This window comes from Lasioglossum baleicum, chromosome 10, assembly GCF_051020765.1.
Source record: "Lasioglossum baleicum chromosome 10, iyLasBale1, whole genome shotgun sequence".
In the NCBI taxonomy this organism is placed as follows: domain Eukaryota; kingdom Metazoa; phylum Arthropoda; class Insecta; order Hymenoptera; family Halictidae; genus Lasioglossum; species Lasioglossum baleicum.
The window spans coordinates 10,632,371-10,650,540 of NC_134938.1; the positions used below are offsets into that span (position 1 = coordinate 10,632,371).

General features: G+C 44.4%; 1 protein-coding gene across 3 annotated transcripts in view; it reads right to left on the reverse strand.

Annotated features, from left to right (window-relative positions):
- Ci (transcriptional activator cubitus interruptus) overlaps positions 1–18,170 on the reverse strand; it is a 171,074-nt gene that overhangs the window by 40,197 nt on the left and 112,707 nt on the right. The window contains exon 1 of one of the 3 annotated variants that reach the window (XM_076432621.1): positions 7,271–17,987. The exons of the other annotated variants lie outside the window; for them this stretch is intronic. Coding sequence (XP_076288736.1) covers positions 7,271–7,293 — 23 coding nt within the window. The 5' untranslated portion in view covers positions 7,294–17,987. Of the gene's footprint in view, positions 1–7,270; positions 17,988–18,170 lie in introns of those variants that run through there. 3 annotated transcript variants of the gene reach the window in all.

Consider the following 18,170-nt stretch of genomic DNA (forward strand, 5'->3'; position numbering starts at 1 on the left):
TTTAACATCCTCCCCTAAATCGTGTCTGTTTAGAAACATCAAACCGTTTCCTGCATTCCTAGACGTGCTCCCCATGAAATCCCCCGATATTTATGTCCGACACCGTTTCCACCATAAATTTTTATCTCGGAAGCGTTCGCCGCGAGGAGTAGACACGTTTTCTTCTCGAACGTCAACAGAGACTACTTTACGAGCGTCTCATTATGGCGTGAGAAAGGGTGGCGACCGTAACTGTGGAGCAAGCAGTATTTTACGGACTTCGCGACACTTTAATTTAACAGAATCGCTGGAAATATTTTAATTTTTCCCGTATCTTCGTATTTGATCTACATATAGTGCTCTTTATCTAGAATCGTATCCTACCTAATAAAACGTTACAGTGCAGTATTACGTACATTTATCCTAATAGAAATATTTCTCGAGGTTACTTCCTGAATTGCGTTACACTGGCTCGTTTGAAATGATCATTTACTTTCATTTTGCACGTATATTTAATATAGAGGGTGTTCCAAAACTGTTATAGTACTTCCTTGTAAGGGTTGATTCCCACAGTCATTTACAGTAAGTTTTGCATGTGAGGAAAACTGCGTTTAATGTAAGAAGTTAGGAAAAAATACTTTCTATATTTTCCTATTAAATTGGAGTGCAGTAGAACCTCGATTGCAGTCGGCGCACAAAACCTTGATTCTACACGAAGATCCAGAACACTATTTGCTACGATCGAGAAAGTAAAATCGACTCGAACGGTTTAATTGGCACTCGGAGGCGCTATGTTAGATGGTTTATTAGTCGAGGAGGCTGCGCGTCTCTATTATTTCATGGCGGATTTTCTCGGGCCGATAATAGCATCGTGTAGCGCGGGTTAACAAGCAAAGAGGGTGAACGCCGTTCACGTGGGGAAATAGAGACAGCAATTGGCGCGTGTCATAACGTTTTAACGCGTATTACGATGTTTGAGTCGGTCGCTGTCTAAATATTGGCTCCGCACCGGCCGCGAGTTTGCTAAGCAAAGACAACCGGGTCGGCTGTTTGACTTTACTCAGAGTCCACGGATCTCGATTACTGGCTACACGTCACCCTGCTTTACACGATCCCGGCCGTGTTAATAGGTTTGCCATATAATCCGCGGCCGACCACGAGGATCTCTTAGAACCTTCCGCATTTTTCGTTGTCGCTACACGAGCCACGGATTTGCCAGTTCGAACGGTGCAATTTCCACGTAGGATTTGCTGAACGAGCAGCTCACGAGTTGTTAACACCGCTACCTACATGGCAGTCGCAGTAATTGCTTCATCATTTCGTGCCAATGTTTTCTTTCTCGTTTCGAACGTAGTCTCGAGTTTTTGAAACCGTCCGCTCGTTGTAACGTGTCGGCGGATTAATTTACATTTGTTCTAAACACCTGTGTATGGAAATTCAGCCGAGTATCTCTCGCCGAGTAGTCGCTGCTGGTATTGTATGCTAATCGATGCAGCAATGTTTAACCGTGCAAGCGAAAAATTAGAGCAACAAGGAACGCAGTCGAATGCTTTATCATGATGTACGAAAGGTGCCAGGATTTTTCCAATTATGTTTCATTCATAATGCTCAGTTTTAGGAGTGCATTTATGGCAGTTTCTGAAGAGAGGAACTGCAGGGGAAGAATTTTGCTCTTCAGTTTCCCACCTGACACATCATGTAAAATAAAAGTGACCACTGCTTCGTGAAAATTATTTAGTTGTAGAAGTTCCACAGCTCTTTCGATTCCTTCGGAGGAAATTGGTGAGCCGGCAGCGAGTCCGGGAGAAAAATTCGGCCGCTTTGACAGGCTGCTTAGTGGAAGGCCTGTAAAAAGCTCGGCCCGGAGAAGCCGGAGGGACAGGGACATAATTACAATGAAAACATCGTCGCCCCCGTCGGCTCGACGTCTTTTTGCCCGTTGTTTCGTTCTCACTCCCGGAGAGAAACGGCCGACAGAGAGGAAGAATAACAGACGAGAGAGGAAGGAACGAGACCGATTCTATTTCGAATCCTGCTGAGTGCCAGATGACTCGTGGCATGGCTCTGCCTCCGACTTCTTCTCCTTCCTTCCTCTTCCTCTCCGTTCTCGATCGCTTTGTCCGCCATTTTTTCTTCGGCAACGCTGCCGCCCTTCTCTTCCCGTCAACCCCTTAGATTCGCTCTTCACGTTTCCCTTCTTCGGAATTGTTCTCTCCGCTCATTGTCGATCCTCCACGGAGCTTCTTGCCGATATTTTCCGTGCCATCACGGTAATTTTCATAGAAAGAAGCTGGGAATGTGTTGGGAATATAATGCAACGTGTATTTGCCGGGCTAACGGCTTTGGGAGCGATGTTCTGTTTGCTGAAGACTCACTGCTTCCGCTTCTATGCTGTTTTCTTCGATTAGATCAACGACAACGTAGAATTTTATTTATTTCGAACTTGGAACTCTTCGCATGTAGTTCTGAATTTTTAACAATAAAGCTATCATTTCAGTGTATCAGTTTCAGACAGTTTATCAGTTGTAGCAGTGTATAATTCGTTTTCCCTTGCGGAACACGACCACGATTTTTCATCGACGACCAAAGTAAAGGTTTATTCCCCTTCAATTTTTCACCTACTAATTGACCCATTATTAATTCGGCTCTCGAAAGTCGTTTTCTCCGCGTTCGTTTCTCTTTCCACGGTTTCGGAGCTTGACAGTCGGCAAGGGACAAGGGACACGGAGGGAGCACCGACAGATAAAACTCGAGTCGTTAACTCGACACGCCGGAAACCGACGCATCTATCTTTATCTACGGCCTGTCTGCCAGAGCAGGGGTCTTCTTGAAATTCCTACAGCCATCGTCGACTGCTTCTTTTCCGTCTACTTTGGGAGACGGAAATCACACGTTTAAATCCGAATATTACATTCACTCCCTCGAGCTGTAGTCCCGATTAATTGCCCAAATCTTTTATTATGCCCGGTCAGCCTGTATATGATACACTCTTTGCACTGATGCAACTATTTCTACGATTATTAGTAGACTACAGATTTTATGCACTCGTGACAAAAATGGATGGGTCGTGATTTCAAATATTGGAAATATTGCAAGATTTTAACACTAGAACTACCGAGCACTAAACGCAATTGACATACTTTGCCTTATAATAACGACAAAATTGCGTTTATTTAGATTTCCTATTAGTTTCGTTTAAATATGTACTTCAATAGAGAAGTTCACTAAAACAATTTCTCAGAAAATCGTATTTATCATTTTAATATTTCTAAAAGAACAAATCAGGAGCAAGTCATTTTGATATCTAGTGTTAAGAGTATAAATACATTTCTTCCAACTTTATAAAACCACTAATTCAACAGAATTGACTCTGCAATTTTTGCGAATGATATAAAATTTCAAGTAAAATTGGAAAGATATCGTTTTTAACTGGTTCGTCAATAAGATTGCTTCATTCTAATTCATTTTAATGGTTCTAACGTTCCAACGTTTTCTTTTTCGCCTCTAACGAGAAAGGCTACAGATCGTATGCCCAGTTAAGGGTTAAAGGAATCTCGGTTTCCTCTGTTCTCGTCTTCTCGGTATGCTTTTATGTCTCCAATAATTTTGGCGGATTGCTTTGAGTGGTTCGCGACCGTCGCCACATTTTACGTCGGTTTATATTCGACCGGCAGGATGAGAGGCGGGGGGAAGCCGAGTGAAGTATTAAGGGTTGCAAGCTCATTAACGTGACTCGGGGTAATGAGGCGAGCTAAGCGCTGCCCAGAAACATCTGCCAGGTTTCCCTGATATTCTGATGCGAAAGGATAGACAGAGGGGCACGATCAAACGGACGGTTCCACTCGACGAAGAAGCTTACAACTCGACGAGAAAATCGAAACACGTTTCGCACAAAAACCCATATTTCTCCTACGGAAATAACAGCTTCCAACCCAGGGTAACTGTACCGATTACTGCGGCATCGTGCTTCAATCGTAAATTGTTTCAATATTATTCCCAATTTATCACGAACACAAAACAAAACATTTTGTAACATTTTGTACGAATTACTGCGGACTAAAAAGAGCCATGTAGTTTATGAAGAATGTTTGTTATAAAATCCCGGGATTATAAAGATACGAGAATGATTGAGAATTTTGTTTGCCTCGCCAACGAGAATACATTTTCATTGAATTGTACAAATTTATACGGGGCAAAATATTTATTTTTACGGACTTGAATCTCATTGGGAAAAGATACCACAGTAACAGGTACATTTGCCCTACACACTCCGCAATCGGCGGACTGCGAATGTTTCAGCAGGCAGAGGTAAAATAGCTTCGGGCGCGCAGGATCAAAGACTCATTTTTTGTTCAACCATTCCGCAATAAATTTGACGAAAATGTGAACTCTGTCGCAATCCGATTAAATCATCCGACGGAATAAAATAAGATTGAGAAATCAAACAAGACGCACAGGCCAAGAAAAATGAATGGTACAAGGCGTCGGAGGAATCCCTTCGTCCCGCTGCCCACGGTCCCACGGATTGATTAAGTTAGTCTTTTTCGGAACATCGAAAAAATTACCTGGACAACGGCGAAACTTTCTACGATCAGTCACCGGGGTCCGTGATCGAGAGTGGCAACAAAAAAGAAAAAGAAAGAAAAAAGAAAAGGTAGAAACCGCGGAGCGAATCAACGACAGGTTGATTGTGGACGGGAGCCGGGCGTGACAAAATGTTCCGGGAAATATTTCAGGGGCCGGTAATCGCTTGGACGAGCCGAAATCCCGAGGCTGACAAAGTATCGGACGCGTCGGAGTGACAAAGCGGGCCCCGACGACGACGACGCGCCGAGGAGGCGAGACGGACGAGAAACGGCCCCTCGAGAGACGGGTTTCGCGGCTTTAACTCGGATTAAGTCGGGAGCCTAACACTTCCACGGGGTTTCAGGTTATGATATTTATTGCCCTGGCTCGGTGAACCCAGCCATGGGGCGATAAAGAGGGGAAGGAAACCATATGGCTGACGCCGCGAGCGGCACGCGCTTCAAACGTGCCCACGAAACCGCCGTACCCAGACGAAAACGAGGAGGAAGAACCGGGGGAAAGTGGCGAAGAATTCTCTCTCTTGATTCCTCGATTCTATTTCTATCGAAATTGCTCGCGAACACAGTCGACTTCCTATACGGACAGCCAAAAGTTCACGCACCCCCTCTGGAACGGGGTAGCTGTTTAAACACTACGGAGCAGAAACAGTGTCTATCGCGCATTACTTTATGGAAATAATAAGAATGTATTTATTATTCAGACATTTTGTACGAGGTTCAATAAAATTGTATTAAATTATGAAAATGAAAGTTCGAATTATGTAAATGTTTTGTCTTGCATTACTTTATGAAAAGAATAAGAATGTATTTATTCAGACATTTTGTACGAGGTTCACTAAAATTGTAATGACCCAACTTCATATTATTTGAATTATGAAAATGAAACCTCGAATTATGTAAATGTTTTGTTACACAAGAACAGTCGTTACTTAATACCCAATTATTAATTCGAGGTTACCTCAAGGTTATAGTATGACATAGTATGAGTTTTGATATTTCATTAAAATGAAGCTTTTTCCAAATACTTAATGATGCAACCTGTAACCATTACAAACTGATTAACATTTATTGCAATTATTTCTTTGACAGACTATCGGATGTGACTCGAAAGTTGTAGGAACATTCCTAATAACCAAAATTTCTGAATTCAAGGTCTTATAAGGATCATAGTGTGTGCCAACCAATATTTTAGTTAAATTTGAATGTTAATTTGTGTAACAGGTAGTGTAATCACAAATTTCATTAGAACCGGTAGAATACAAGAAAATTGTGTGTACAATCGAAGTCTCGTTGAGTTAAGTTTACATTATATTAAGAAAACACAAGATTATATGACGAGAGTATGTATGTATATCGTCTTATAATATATGTATAACAGATAAATAAAATTTAAAAAATATGAAACTAACAATGAGTGTAACACGTCTCAAAATCAATTATGATTTCAATGAAAAAATTGACTAAATTTCTTGGGACTCTCATGAAGTAGATAATTTAACGATTAATGATTAATGATTGAGAATTAAAAACATTGGGCATTTTCTGGTTAGTGAATTATGTGAAGTAGCGCGGTCGATACCGTGAAATTTTTCCAGCAGTAGCGCGGCGGCGCTTGTAATCAACGGAGATGCATATCCTCGATTTCGACGATTTTCTGGCAATTTCGCGACTGCCGTCCGCGATTCATCTTCCAGGTCTGGCACGATGCCACGGGCGTTTCGACGCTGGAACGAGCGTCGAAAAGCGCCACCGCGATTTCTTACCGCGAAAAGTCGTGAAGCCTCGGGCCGCGGGGTTATTCTCCTCGAACATACGGATATAGTCTTTAAACCGACGTTTTCACGGGGTCGTAGTTCAGTTTTATATTTAGCGTTCCTCGTCACCGTTCGCATCGGGTACTATGGGACCATCTGCGATCATTTGGACGGGGTGCCATTTCGCAAAGTTTCCTGATGAAAGTCGAGATATTCTATATAAATACATCGCCTGTGTCGTAACTGTCGGCGACACGCGAAAGAGGACGCTTCTTCGCGAACAAATCAAATCGCTCCCAAGTTTCCAGCGGCACCAGCAGCGTTGGCAAATTTACCACCACAAATTTAACAATTTCAATAAATCAATATTCTTAAATTTATTTAATTGTCCTACTATATTCAATTTCAACTCAATTTTCGTATCAAATCGGCAGTCTCATTCTTGTAATCTCATTTCGCAATTTCATGTATTCGTTTAAAATAAAAAGACGTCTCACGGTGACAGTTTTAGTACCAGCAAAGACACGATAACTTAAAAATTACTTACTTAATGAAACTCACGCGGTTAATTCCTCCAATTTCGAAAATTGCTTATAATTCAATGGAGCCAGGCCACTTTCCCATTAGTACTAAACCTACCGAGCACTAAGAGCGATTAAAATGTTTTACCTTGTAAAAATGACAAGGATCTATCTATTTAGATTTTGTGCAATTTTTATCGCAACATCTGCTTGGATAAAGGAATTTATCGAATCAATTTCCATGTAAGCAACTTCATAATTTCAATAACTGTGAAATGAGAAATATAAAACCGGTCATTTGACCGGCAGTGGTAGGTTTAGTGTTAAACGGCTTATATATTTTCGCGATAAATTCAGCGACTTACACAATGCCATTCGCCGGCGTTCTAACCGTGAAACTATCAAAGTTAAAAGAAAATTAGCTCGTTACCGAAACTCGGTGGCAAGTAGCATGGGTGATTCGATGGCTCGGTGATCAGTGTCGGCTCGTTGAACGAGCACGCTACTCGTTCTTTTATCACTGGAAGTATCGGGGCGAAACTCACATACGATCGTCCGTAATTAACTCACATTAGCGGGCGAGGTATCCCAGTGTGCGTTTGCCCGTAAAAACCGTTTTTCAGGCGACAGTTTCGCCCATAAGTATTCTCTTAATCGTCGGGTCGCCGCATGAGAACTGGCCGCGATGTTTTCGTGACCGACGAAAGAAGGCCTGGCTCTCGGGGGTAAATGAGGGCCTCGTTAATCAAGATATTTACACGCGAGCTGGGTCCCGCGGCGGGCATCGATATGCGGAGCCACGGGCCTCGGATCGATCGGAGCCGCTCCTTCGTAGAAAATCCGGCCTAACGCCGCCTATACTTCTAGGCCCTGGCCGTTATTTATAGGCCATTCGAACGCTTCGTAGCGCCTCGTGGTACGTGAGCCTAATTCATTTAAGCCGGACACACGCTCTCGTCCGAGGCTGAATTCGACGAGACGAAGACGAGAGAGCCACCCGCTACCGGGGCCAGCGAGCTCGTTACACGCTCGGCCGTATCACGTTTTCCTACTCCTCTTGTTATTCAATTAGCATATCGAATTAATATAGCGGCGAGTCGCCAGAGCCGCGTGTTAAACGGGACAGATCGCCGCGAACGAATCTGTTATGTTCAGTGTTCGTTCACGCTCCGAATCGCTCCGACTCCGAGACACAGGGTCGTCCGGAATGTAATTCGACGTGGAACTCGACTGTGTCAGCCGGCTGACGCGATTTCGATCGAATTTATCGACGGCGGATAAGACGATTTCAAAATTTTGCGTGGGTCATGAAATTTTTGCTGTTCGACGTAGTTAAACTTGACGAACCAATGCAATTTCTCTCTATAAAAAATGTCTCGCTGTATAAATAGAGTAATTAAACGTTCCTTCACATGTTTCCGTGTATTTTAAAAATATGTGAATAAATAAATGCATAAAGATCCACAGGCTAGTGATCAGGCAAGCACGGTGAAACCACCGAAAGACTATTTCCATTGTTACATAAAATTTTCGAACGTTGCTTCAATCCTGACCGCCTTTCACAAACCATAAAACGTTGCACTAATGTTTTCCCTTTCCGTCAGCTAAAAGCTTTAGTTAGCAAGGACCGGTGATAGAAAGGACGATCTAAGAAACAGGATCTAGTAGCAAGAATGGACGTTCTCGCGAGCGGCTCCGTTCGAATTCTCCGGAGAGAAAGCAGATCGCTCCTGATGGACCTTTTTCGGAGAGATCTTTTGGGATTGCGCAGAGTCGATTGGCAAACGCCCGGTTTTTCGTCCGTGCCCATTAGCAGCTCTACGAATCACGCTGGTTACCTGTCCTGTCGCGGGGATGCGACGTTAATGCGTTTTTTGTGTTGCCGCGAAAGAAATTTATCGCGCCACCCGCTGGATTTATCGCGCCTCGCCTCGCAGTCGTTTCTTCCAACCCTTGCGAACACGGAATGCTTCCCGTCAAAGGACCTCGTGTTATTAGCTGTACAAATTAATTCCGTGGTCCTCGCAATGAATCACTTGCACCTTTCTTTTAAATTCGAGCTCGTCGCCAGTCGCATTGAACGTTTAAAAAAGAAACTATTGGACACGCTCTTTGCATGTCGATTGGAAAAATGTTCTCGAGGTCGAGGAAATGGCTTGGCCTACTTTCGGAGAAACTGGCGCGACTTGCAAAAGTTTCGTACATTCTGAAAGTGGTAAGCGAAGGCTTCAGAATAGGAGTTCCAGTATATTCGAACGTCCTGATTCTCAACTTTGAGGATGAAGGATTGAATCAACTGTTGCAACCATGTCAGCAGCTTGCTATAACAGTAATAATAATTCCTAGTGATTCGCAATAAGATCTTCATGCGATACTTTGCACAGAGAAGCACGGGAAGACTGACTTTGCACGATAATGTATAGTCACACTTGACGAAGCCATTAAGGAAGGCTTTGCAATTTTTTTACATAGTTAAATTTCTCTCGCCATTCTACGTAAAAAAATACTGGGATGCAAATGTGGTTAGTTGTCCGGACATTTAAAGAAAAATTCCTTATAATGATCTAGAAAACTGGATACGATCAAGAGCAGAAAAATCAACGATAACCAGAACTCCCGGAGAAGTGTACGACATAAATGACGCCGCTATTAGCGTAATCAAGCTGACGGGTCGCTTCCTCAATAAATTCCTCGGGTATCCACATCGTCTATGGCTGATCAATATTCAAACGCGACGATCACGCCTCGGCAATTGAACGCACCGCGTAGATCAAGCCGCAGAAAACTCGACGGGAAATTAAGCGGTGATTTCCATTAGCGTCGGGGCGCGCGTCCCGCCTTCGAATTCCCAAGGGGGCGTCTCCCTCGGGGCCCACTCCTTTTGCGGCTATTAAATCAATGCCCACGCTTTTCCCCTAATTAGCGATGTCCTCCTCGTCACCTGGGCGCGTCCCGGCACCAAGGAAAAAAACGAATGGAACCTATCACCGTCCCCCATTACAATTTACACGGGGGATTCGACTACCGTTCGGTGGTTTTTCAGGAATATATCCGACGGTTACGTGACGGGTGTTCGGGATTTGCCCACGTCGTCGGTGGCGGGAGCCATAGAAACCCACCGACTCTTTGTCGCCTCTTCCTTTTCAGGTTTCGGTAAAATCGACATGCAAGACAGGCAGCGAGACTCTGTCGCCACGGCAGGATGCGACTGGCCGCCGCTAATGAAGTAATTCGTGCGCAAAAACGTTACGACGTTCACCGTGAATTATTCATCGGCCGCGATCGCGCGCTGGAAAACGTTCTGCCCCCGACAGCCTGGAATCCTTGAGGACACTTTTCCACCGGGAGCGACGCCATTTTTCTGTTCGGCTTCGACCAGCCAACAACGCGAATCGCATCTTCTCGATCCGTCTAATGTTATTTCTTCGTGCGACCCTCTTCGTTCAGTTATGTACACATTTTAAATGAATCTTCGTAATCGGTATTAACAACTGCGACATTTTTGTTATAATTAGCTGCGGATTTTGTGCATTTGTTACAAAAATGGGTGGACGCAATTTAAACCAGTGAATGGATTAAATGAATACAAGAATGTTTGTGTGTAGCATTTTCAACTTGTTGAAATTGCGCTAAAGAAAGAATGACTATTTTATTTGACTTGGGTTTTGCAAAATCTATACGACCAATTTTTATTATAATTCTGTTGGAAGAGGTCTTCTACCTGACGAATGAAATTTTATCGTTGTTCTAACTTTAATGAGGTGTTCGATAAAAATATTAATCCACAATCTTATAATGATAAATGTCGAGCTCAATCGTTGTTCAAACTTTCAAAATTGTGTTTTTGAAGCTTAATTTTCAATTATTCTTTGTAACACATACAGTGTGTCCCAAAATGTTATCTTGAAAAGGGTGTTTCCTGAGGTTATTTGCCGGAGTCTGTCCGCTGTAGCCGCGAGCTCTGATTGGTCCGATGTTTTTGATGAGTAATTCTTTAGCAAAGCCGCGGAGAACATTTTCGCAAAGGAGAAAGTTACTTGAAATGAAGCACAGCATTTTTGCCACACCCTGTATAACATATTCTCTGGGTAAGAAGATTATGCACGAAACATCTGTGTCAAACAATAAAAATAATCGCGCTATAAATAGTTCTGTCTGTTCGGATGAACATTGAAAATAATGATCCATAAAATTGACACTTTCCATTAACGTGATTCTATTATGTAAACAATAAGGAAGTGTTCTCCGAATGGTCGACGGATTCGACATAAAATCGGCGAACTACGTCAATCGTTCGACCCGTCGACAACAGCTGACAGCTGCCATATAATACTACGCGTTGACTATGGTCGATGACTGATAGCTCGGCTCCGCTATGCATATCAACGCGATAAATCTTTCTTGGCAAAACAATCGGAATTCACTTATTGTTAGGTCCATAGCGAAGCCTTTAGGCACAGCACAATGGATCGTATGGAGCGTTGTGCAATCCCCGCGAGGGAAATCCATCATTGCAAATGAGGAGATAAAGAGCGTGGAAAATTAGAACAATTGCCGATCAATTTATCTGTTGTTAGTAAATTTCGGATCGCGGTGAATAAACGTTTGATGTATCGTTCCATGCGAACCATTTATCAACTCGCGATTTCTTCGAAAGATCGCTCGTCTTATTGTGTTTCAGATATGTCGGGTCATTTCTGAAATTTCTGCCAATTTTTCCACCGTCTTTTATCTCCGTTCATTACATTGTTGCCAAAGTCTGCTCTGGCTTGGTTCATTAATTTCAAATAAAGAAATTTATTTTATGCGTTTATGACAGAACTGAGTAGGTGTAATTCAAAAAACGTAAATACTTTACATTATGATCAACTTATTGAACATATTAAGAAACAAAATAAATGTCTATATTGCCATTCAGATAGAAAATTTCTATTTTGTATAAAGATCGGCGTCTAGTCATAAATCATTTTGCAACGAGTATTGAGTGTTCAAGTTATACTCGATCCTGAACGGCATTCCGTTCTACGAATTACGTTTACGTATCATTAACGCGTGGGGAACTTAATTTCTTAATTACTGCGAATTTCTGAACTCAAGGTCCTCAAGGTCATCCAAAGGTCATTGTATAGTAGGTGTCGCTGAATTTGACTTTGAATTCTATAACAATTTGAAGTTAAAAATACAAAATGCTATTAAAGAAAGTCGCGGTGACTTCAGTTTTTTATCGAATAAAAATTTTTTTGGGAATTTCTTTCGAATCATTTTTCGTCAGATTGTCCTAAATGGATGAACATGTAGCATGGGAGGTGAACGCGAGGTGAGATCTCATTTTCGAAGAGCGAGGGAGCCGATCTGGGTCCAATCGGAAGCCGGGACCGCGATTAGGCGAAATTCTCGGGCTGGGGAAACTCGCCGCCTGTAAATCAATCTCTATTCGCAGCAGCAGCCTCCCGGGGCATTCGCTAGGAGCGTTAAGACGTCTTCGAAGAATACCGGACGCATCGTCGAAGACATTCCGTGCCGTGTGGGAAGTAACGATCCGTGGAGATGAAAAAGGGACGGTGTAGGGGCGGGAGGGGGGACAGGGCCCCAGGTAGAGGAGGAACGAATATCGTGGGTACATCGAGGGGCCGTGACTAATGACTCTATTGACGCTCGGAGAGAGAAGTTGGAACCAGAGAAGAGCCGAAGGTCGTTTACCGGCACAGAGGAACCGACTTGGTCGGCTGCTTGCTCCTCTCGCTCTTCATCTATCTCCCTCTCTCTCCTTTTCCTCCTTCCACCTCCAAGGAGGTTTCTCTCTTCCTCTTTCTTGCTCTCTGTCGTTCTCGCGCATGGTTTCCTCGGCCGTCGATGCCACGACGCCTCTTTCCACGTTGCTCGTTATCTCCGGGTGCCCGTGCAGCTTTGAAAAGGAAGGTCAGAAAGTGTCGCGGCTGACCTTTCGGTAATGAAGCTAATGCCGGACGCGACGGGTGGCTGCGGACCAGCATTTCTCGCCGGCGTCACAGTCCTTTCCGCCATTTCTGTTCCCTTCACGTCGCTCGCGGAACGAGCACGACGCGACGCGACAGTTACGGAATCTTCTTTCGAAAATGAGACTCCGGGAATCTTACGGATATCTTGATTAGCGCGGTTTCTTCGTGTTTCTTCATACTCGCTGGGACTAGTCGTCGAAATATTAAGTGCATAAATTAATTCATGGATTTAGCAATTGTCAATAATCGCTATTGGTTAGATGATAATGCAGTGCTCACGTTAAACTACAATCTAGTTAATTTCAGTGTCAAAATTCAGACCAATACTCCGTGCATAAGACCGCACGTACATAAGACTTTACCCGAATAGCGTTTCACCTCGGAGCGTGACGGATCAGGCTCGTTCATTGCCCAGCAATTGTGTATGCGGTACGTCTAAAGAAGTTTTCACTTGAATAAATTGATGCAGGGAACCGTGCACGTCAATTTTTCAGTGAAAATTGTACTCGTCGAAGAACTACATCCCTTCATAAACAAATTTCCAAATTCTGCACTCACTTGGTTTTTGCGCCTTGGTCTGCAATTATTCTCCCGCAGTTTCTCTCGAAATCGGTCGGCAAAGAAAAGTAAACGTTGCGCAAAGTTGCTCGCAGATTGATTTATCTACAAGCCCGTTTATATCATTGCGAGACGCCGCAAGAAAGGAGGGCCGTAATCGCGGCGCATCACGGGTGAAAAAAGGAAGCAATAGGTTCGACGCGATCTCGGGGCGAAAAAACAGGAGAGGAGAGCTCGAAGCAGAAAAACGGCCATGACAAGTAACAAAATCCGAAGGGAGGCGTGCACCAAAAAATTCAGCTTCCACCGGAGCAGAAACTGCACGCTTCGATCCCGGATCCCAGGAAACAATACAAAGAAGATTCCCACCCGGGTGGTGTGTAAGAATTCGAGACTTCCAAATCGCTTACGTAATTCCTGAAGGGGCAAAAAAAAATCGGTATGCCGCAGGAGTAAAGAACCTCGGGCCGGAGAAGAGAGGATCGGTGTGCTCGTGGTTCCGAGAAGGAGGAAAACGCGAGTCTTATTTATCATCGTCCACCTTTGAAACTCGTCTTGGGTCGGTTCACTTTTTGCGGGACGGCCTCCATCTGAAGTTTCGCCCGTGAGCAGAAACGATGAAGATTTTAGTTATGCCCCGACCTGCTGCCCCTCTCCCCGCGACCGGCACGACGTGGTTCTCTCTCCCCTTTCTCCTATTTCTTTCTAAATTGAAGAAGCTACCGCGTTTTGTCACGCTTTTTAGGCAGAACGCTGTAACGCGCTCGTGATTGCCTCGTACAATTACCTTCTGGTCTTTCAACCTCTCTCTCTCTCTCTCTCTCTCTCTCTCTCTCTGTTTCTCTCTGTTGCGACGAACAACCCCGGTCGGTCTTTTTCTATCTCCGACCGGTGTGTACGCACACCTACAGCTAATGTACAACACGGTGCGAGCAAAGCATAAAACGAGCGGGGCCCCTCTTTTTGCCCGGACGCCACGCTTCATTCCGACCGGCGAAATTACTGGCCGCCTCTCTTCCTTTTGGGATAAATGCCGGGACCCCATCCACGCCACACGGCGAAAACCGATCGTGAAATTAAGTTCTTCGCCGGAGACTTTCTTATTCCAAGCGAAATTTGTAATTCGCGAGCCGATCCGACTTCGATCGGGCCCGGCCCGACGCGCTCCCCCTTTTTTCCGAACCGTCACGACCGCTGAATTTGTCAAACACAGGCGATCCACCGCATAACATGATAGTCTCCCGTTCCTGTAATCTTTCTGGCCCTTTGCAGTTGCAGCTATTTTAAACATTTCACGGAATTGACTTTACTTCTCGCTGAGAACACCTACACTTGAAGAGAATGAATTAATTTGATTTTCGGATCGTTGGAAACGAGAACAACCCCTTAACTCGAGAATTAACCATTTCTTCGTATCTAGAATAAATCCATTCTACAGGGTGGACCGCGAAGCGTGATCACCTTAGATTATTATGCGATTTTTTGTCTAAAATAACATGGTTTAAATTGTGTGAACAGCCATAGTCTCGTTGAGTTAAGTTTTATTTCAAACTAGAGGGGAGTTTTTGCTCGTGAAAAAATAATTTTGTCCTTCAGAAAAGTTGAAAATTGTTGGTCCTTTGAATGAAAGTTTAACCCAGAACGGACCAGAACCCGCAAAAATAATTTTGTCCAGCTAGTGCCAAGAGTAATCTCTTCCCACCTTCGTGGGGAAACAATATCGATCTCCAGCGGGGAGCACTGGTCGACCGAGACGAAACTGTGGTGAGCAAGATCGCTTGTAGAAAGCAGGCAGGATCAGCGGGTAACAAGCTTTCGAGTAGTATCGAGCCGCGTTTAGAGTCTCCGGAGAACTGGTCCAATGACACAGCGGCGTTATCCAGCTATCATCTTGGCCTCCGCTCGGCTCGGCTCGGGTCCGCGCGACGCGGCGGGAGGAAAGGACTCTCCGCGGGATAAATTCATGAGCGCGATGTCCTCGCGGGCACGTAGCGGCCTCGAGGAGAGTCCGGGCATGTAAATGTAAAGAGCGGTTCTCGCGCGAGCGAAGCGAACGAGCCGAGTGCATTTTATTAGCGCTGGCCCGATGGAGAGAAGGAGCCGGCCAGGAGGAGGATCGGGAGGAGGATGAAGATCAAGAGGACGAAGGAGGAAGGAGGATGAAGGGAGGGAGGTGGGGGATGATGGCGGAGGAGGCGAAGAGAAGAAGGAAGAGGTCGATACCGCGGCGAAGCGGAGGTGGAGAACCGGGGAACGGGAGAATCTTGTAAGCTCGCGCTCGAGTCGACCTTGCTTCGCGCGAGCACACGCGGCGCTATTACGACGCTGTTCGCGCGACGCCCGGCCACGCTGCTTCATGGGATCCCAGGGAAATTAACGACGACGCGTCGTTCCTCGAACTTCCCGCCCTGATCCTCCGCGATATTTCACTCTTCAGCACGCGATCCACCGCGATCCTTTTATCCGAGCTCCGTGAAAACGCCGTGTAGTGGACCGCCATAGAGAAAAGATGCGCAACATCCCAGTCAGCGAAATCTGTTCCAGCAGATTAAGACCGAATGTCTGTAATCATGCTTTGCGAGCAAAAGGCGAGCGTCTTTGCAACAGGTCCTTATTTGTTCTGTATCTGCAGACCAAAACCTGTCGCCAAATACAAAGTTTGGTGTCAAGATTCCATGCCAAACAGAGGGAAATTGAGACCAAACCTTGGCTTCGTTGTAGAGGGCAGGTCAGTCGCACTAAGAGCGGACCTAATCTTGCTCCGAGATGAACACTAAACCTACCGAGCACTACAAGCGACTAAAATGTCTTACAAAAATTACAAGGCTCTATTTATTCAGATTCTGTGCAATTTTTATTGCAATATCTGCCTGAGTAAAAAAATCTATCGAATCAATTTTCATGTAACCAACTTCGTAGTTTCAATAATTGTGAAATGAAAAATGTGAAACCGGTCATTTGTCCGGCAGTGGTAGGTTTGGTTAAATATCGAGCAACCCGGAGTTTACCAGAATAGCGTTTCACCTCGGAGCGTGACGGATCAGACTCATTCACTGCCCGGCAATTGTGTACCTGGTGCGTCTAAAGAGAGAGAGAAATCTTCACTTCAAATTCACTTCTAAATCGGTAGAATAATTTCTAGAGAAAAGTATAAGGAACTAAATAGTAACCAAATATATTTTTGGGAAAGCATGATTTTAAGATTTTATACATTTAAGACATACAATAAAAACTCCGTTAATTAGTCCCTTAATGCAAATCCCGGGAGGCACGTAAAGCCAAACGCTCACACATCCGAGCATTCTTTCGGTCGCAGCTCGGGGAGCGAGCCGAATCGTAAAGCGGCTTGATTTATTGGTATCGCGGATTACCGCGGTACAACGACTAATTAGTATGATTAGCCCGCGCTACACGATCCCCGAGCCAGGGTACGGGCGTTTTGCGGCATGAATGGAGCTCTGTCTCGTGGAACGGCTAATATCGGAAAGCCGGGCTGATCGACGAAGGTAACGAGCGATCACGTTGAAAGGTGAGTAATATCTAGTTACCATGAGCACGGTTCGACCCGTCGTACTTTATAAACGGCTGCTCCGGAGCTCGATAGACCGTAACACACCGGGGCCCCGGGATCATTATATCGAAGCTGACGCGCCGTTGACTTTCAACGTGTCTGACGGAATTAACGAAGGAACCAATTAGCGGGCCTCAAGCCGAGGAGACGAGGGGCGAGCTTGCAAAATCCGGACCGCTTCTAACGCAATTCTTCGGGCCGCTAGACGCACACGCCGGGTTTCGCGAAATGAATCGGGCAAAGAATTAACGATGCCGATCCGCGAGATAACGAGACGCGATATATGTATATTGTGTTCCGTAATACTGTGGAATCGTAGCGAGAACACCACCAGGTCCTGGTCTCAGGTTACCGAACGCTAATAGGAAGGCCCGGTGCACGCGCAGACCGTCCGTCATTTTTATCAGTACACAAATTGAAACGATGATTGATCCGGGAACCGCGCGCGGGCAGAACGGTCAAGTTGATCGATGTGCGCTCCAAAATAACCGGTTAGTTTGAATTTCAACGGGATTTTTAGCGCTGCCGAGGAACTTTGATGAATATAATGCGCGGTAGTAGCGGCCCGCCATTGCTGATCAATGCGCGCGGCTGCTGCTGTTGCACTGTGTTTAACGATATTAGAATTGCCGAGTATCATTCAACTCGACTAACTGCCGCACAGTTGGGTATTTGGCCCGGAATATCGGATTTCCTATTGAAAAGCTTCGTGATCTACATACTTACACTAATGAGCATGACTCATTCAACACACTTTAAATCAGAATAATTTTTTTGTGGATGGACCAAACGACTTCAATTTTTCTGTAAGGCTAGAAGAATTAGTTTAGTAATTCGTCGGAATTGCGAAAAAAATAGTAAAAATTGATTTTTATTACTTTTTTTAGCTGGGCCAATAATGAACATTTAAAAGATGTGTTTGATCAACTCGTATAAATGATATACGCTCTGAAAATTTCATTGAAATTGGTTAATTGGTTTACGAGTTATAATCGATCAAAAGTGGTAATTTGTAGTCTACCATGAAGTGGCAAGTTTGACCATTTTTGATCTTTTATAACTCGTAAACCAATTAACCAAATTCAATGAAATTTTCAGAACGTATACGTATAATTTATACGAGTTGACCAAACACATCTTTTAAATTTTCTTTTATTGGCCCAGCTAAAAAAGAAGTAAAAATCAATTTTTACTATTTTTTTTCGCAATTCCGACCAAATGCA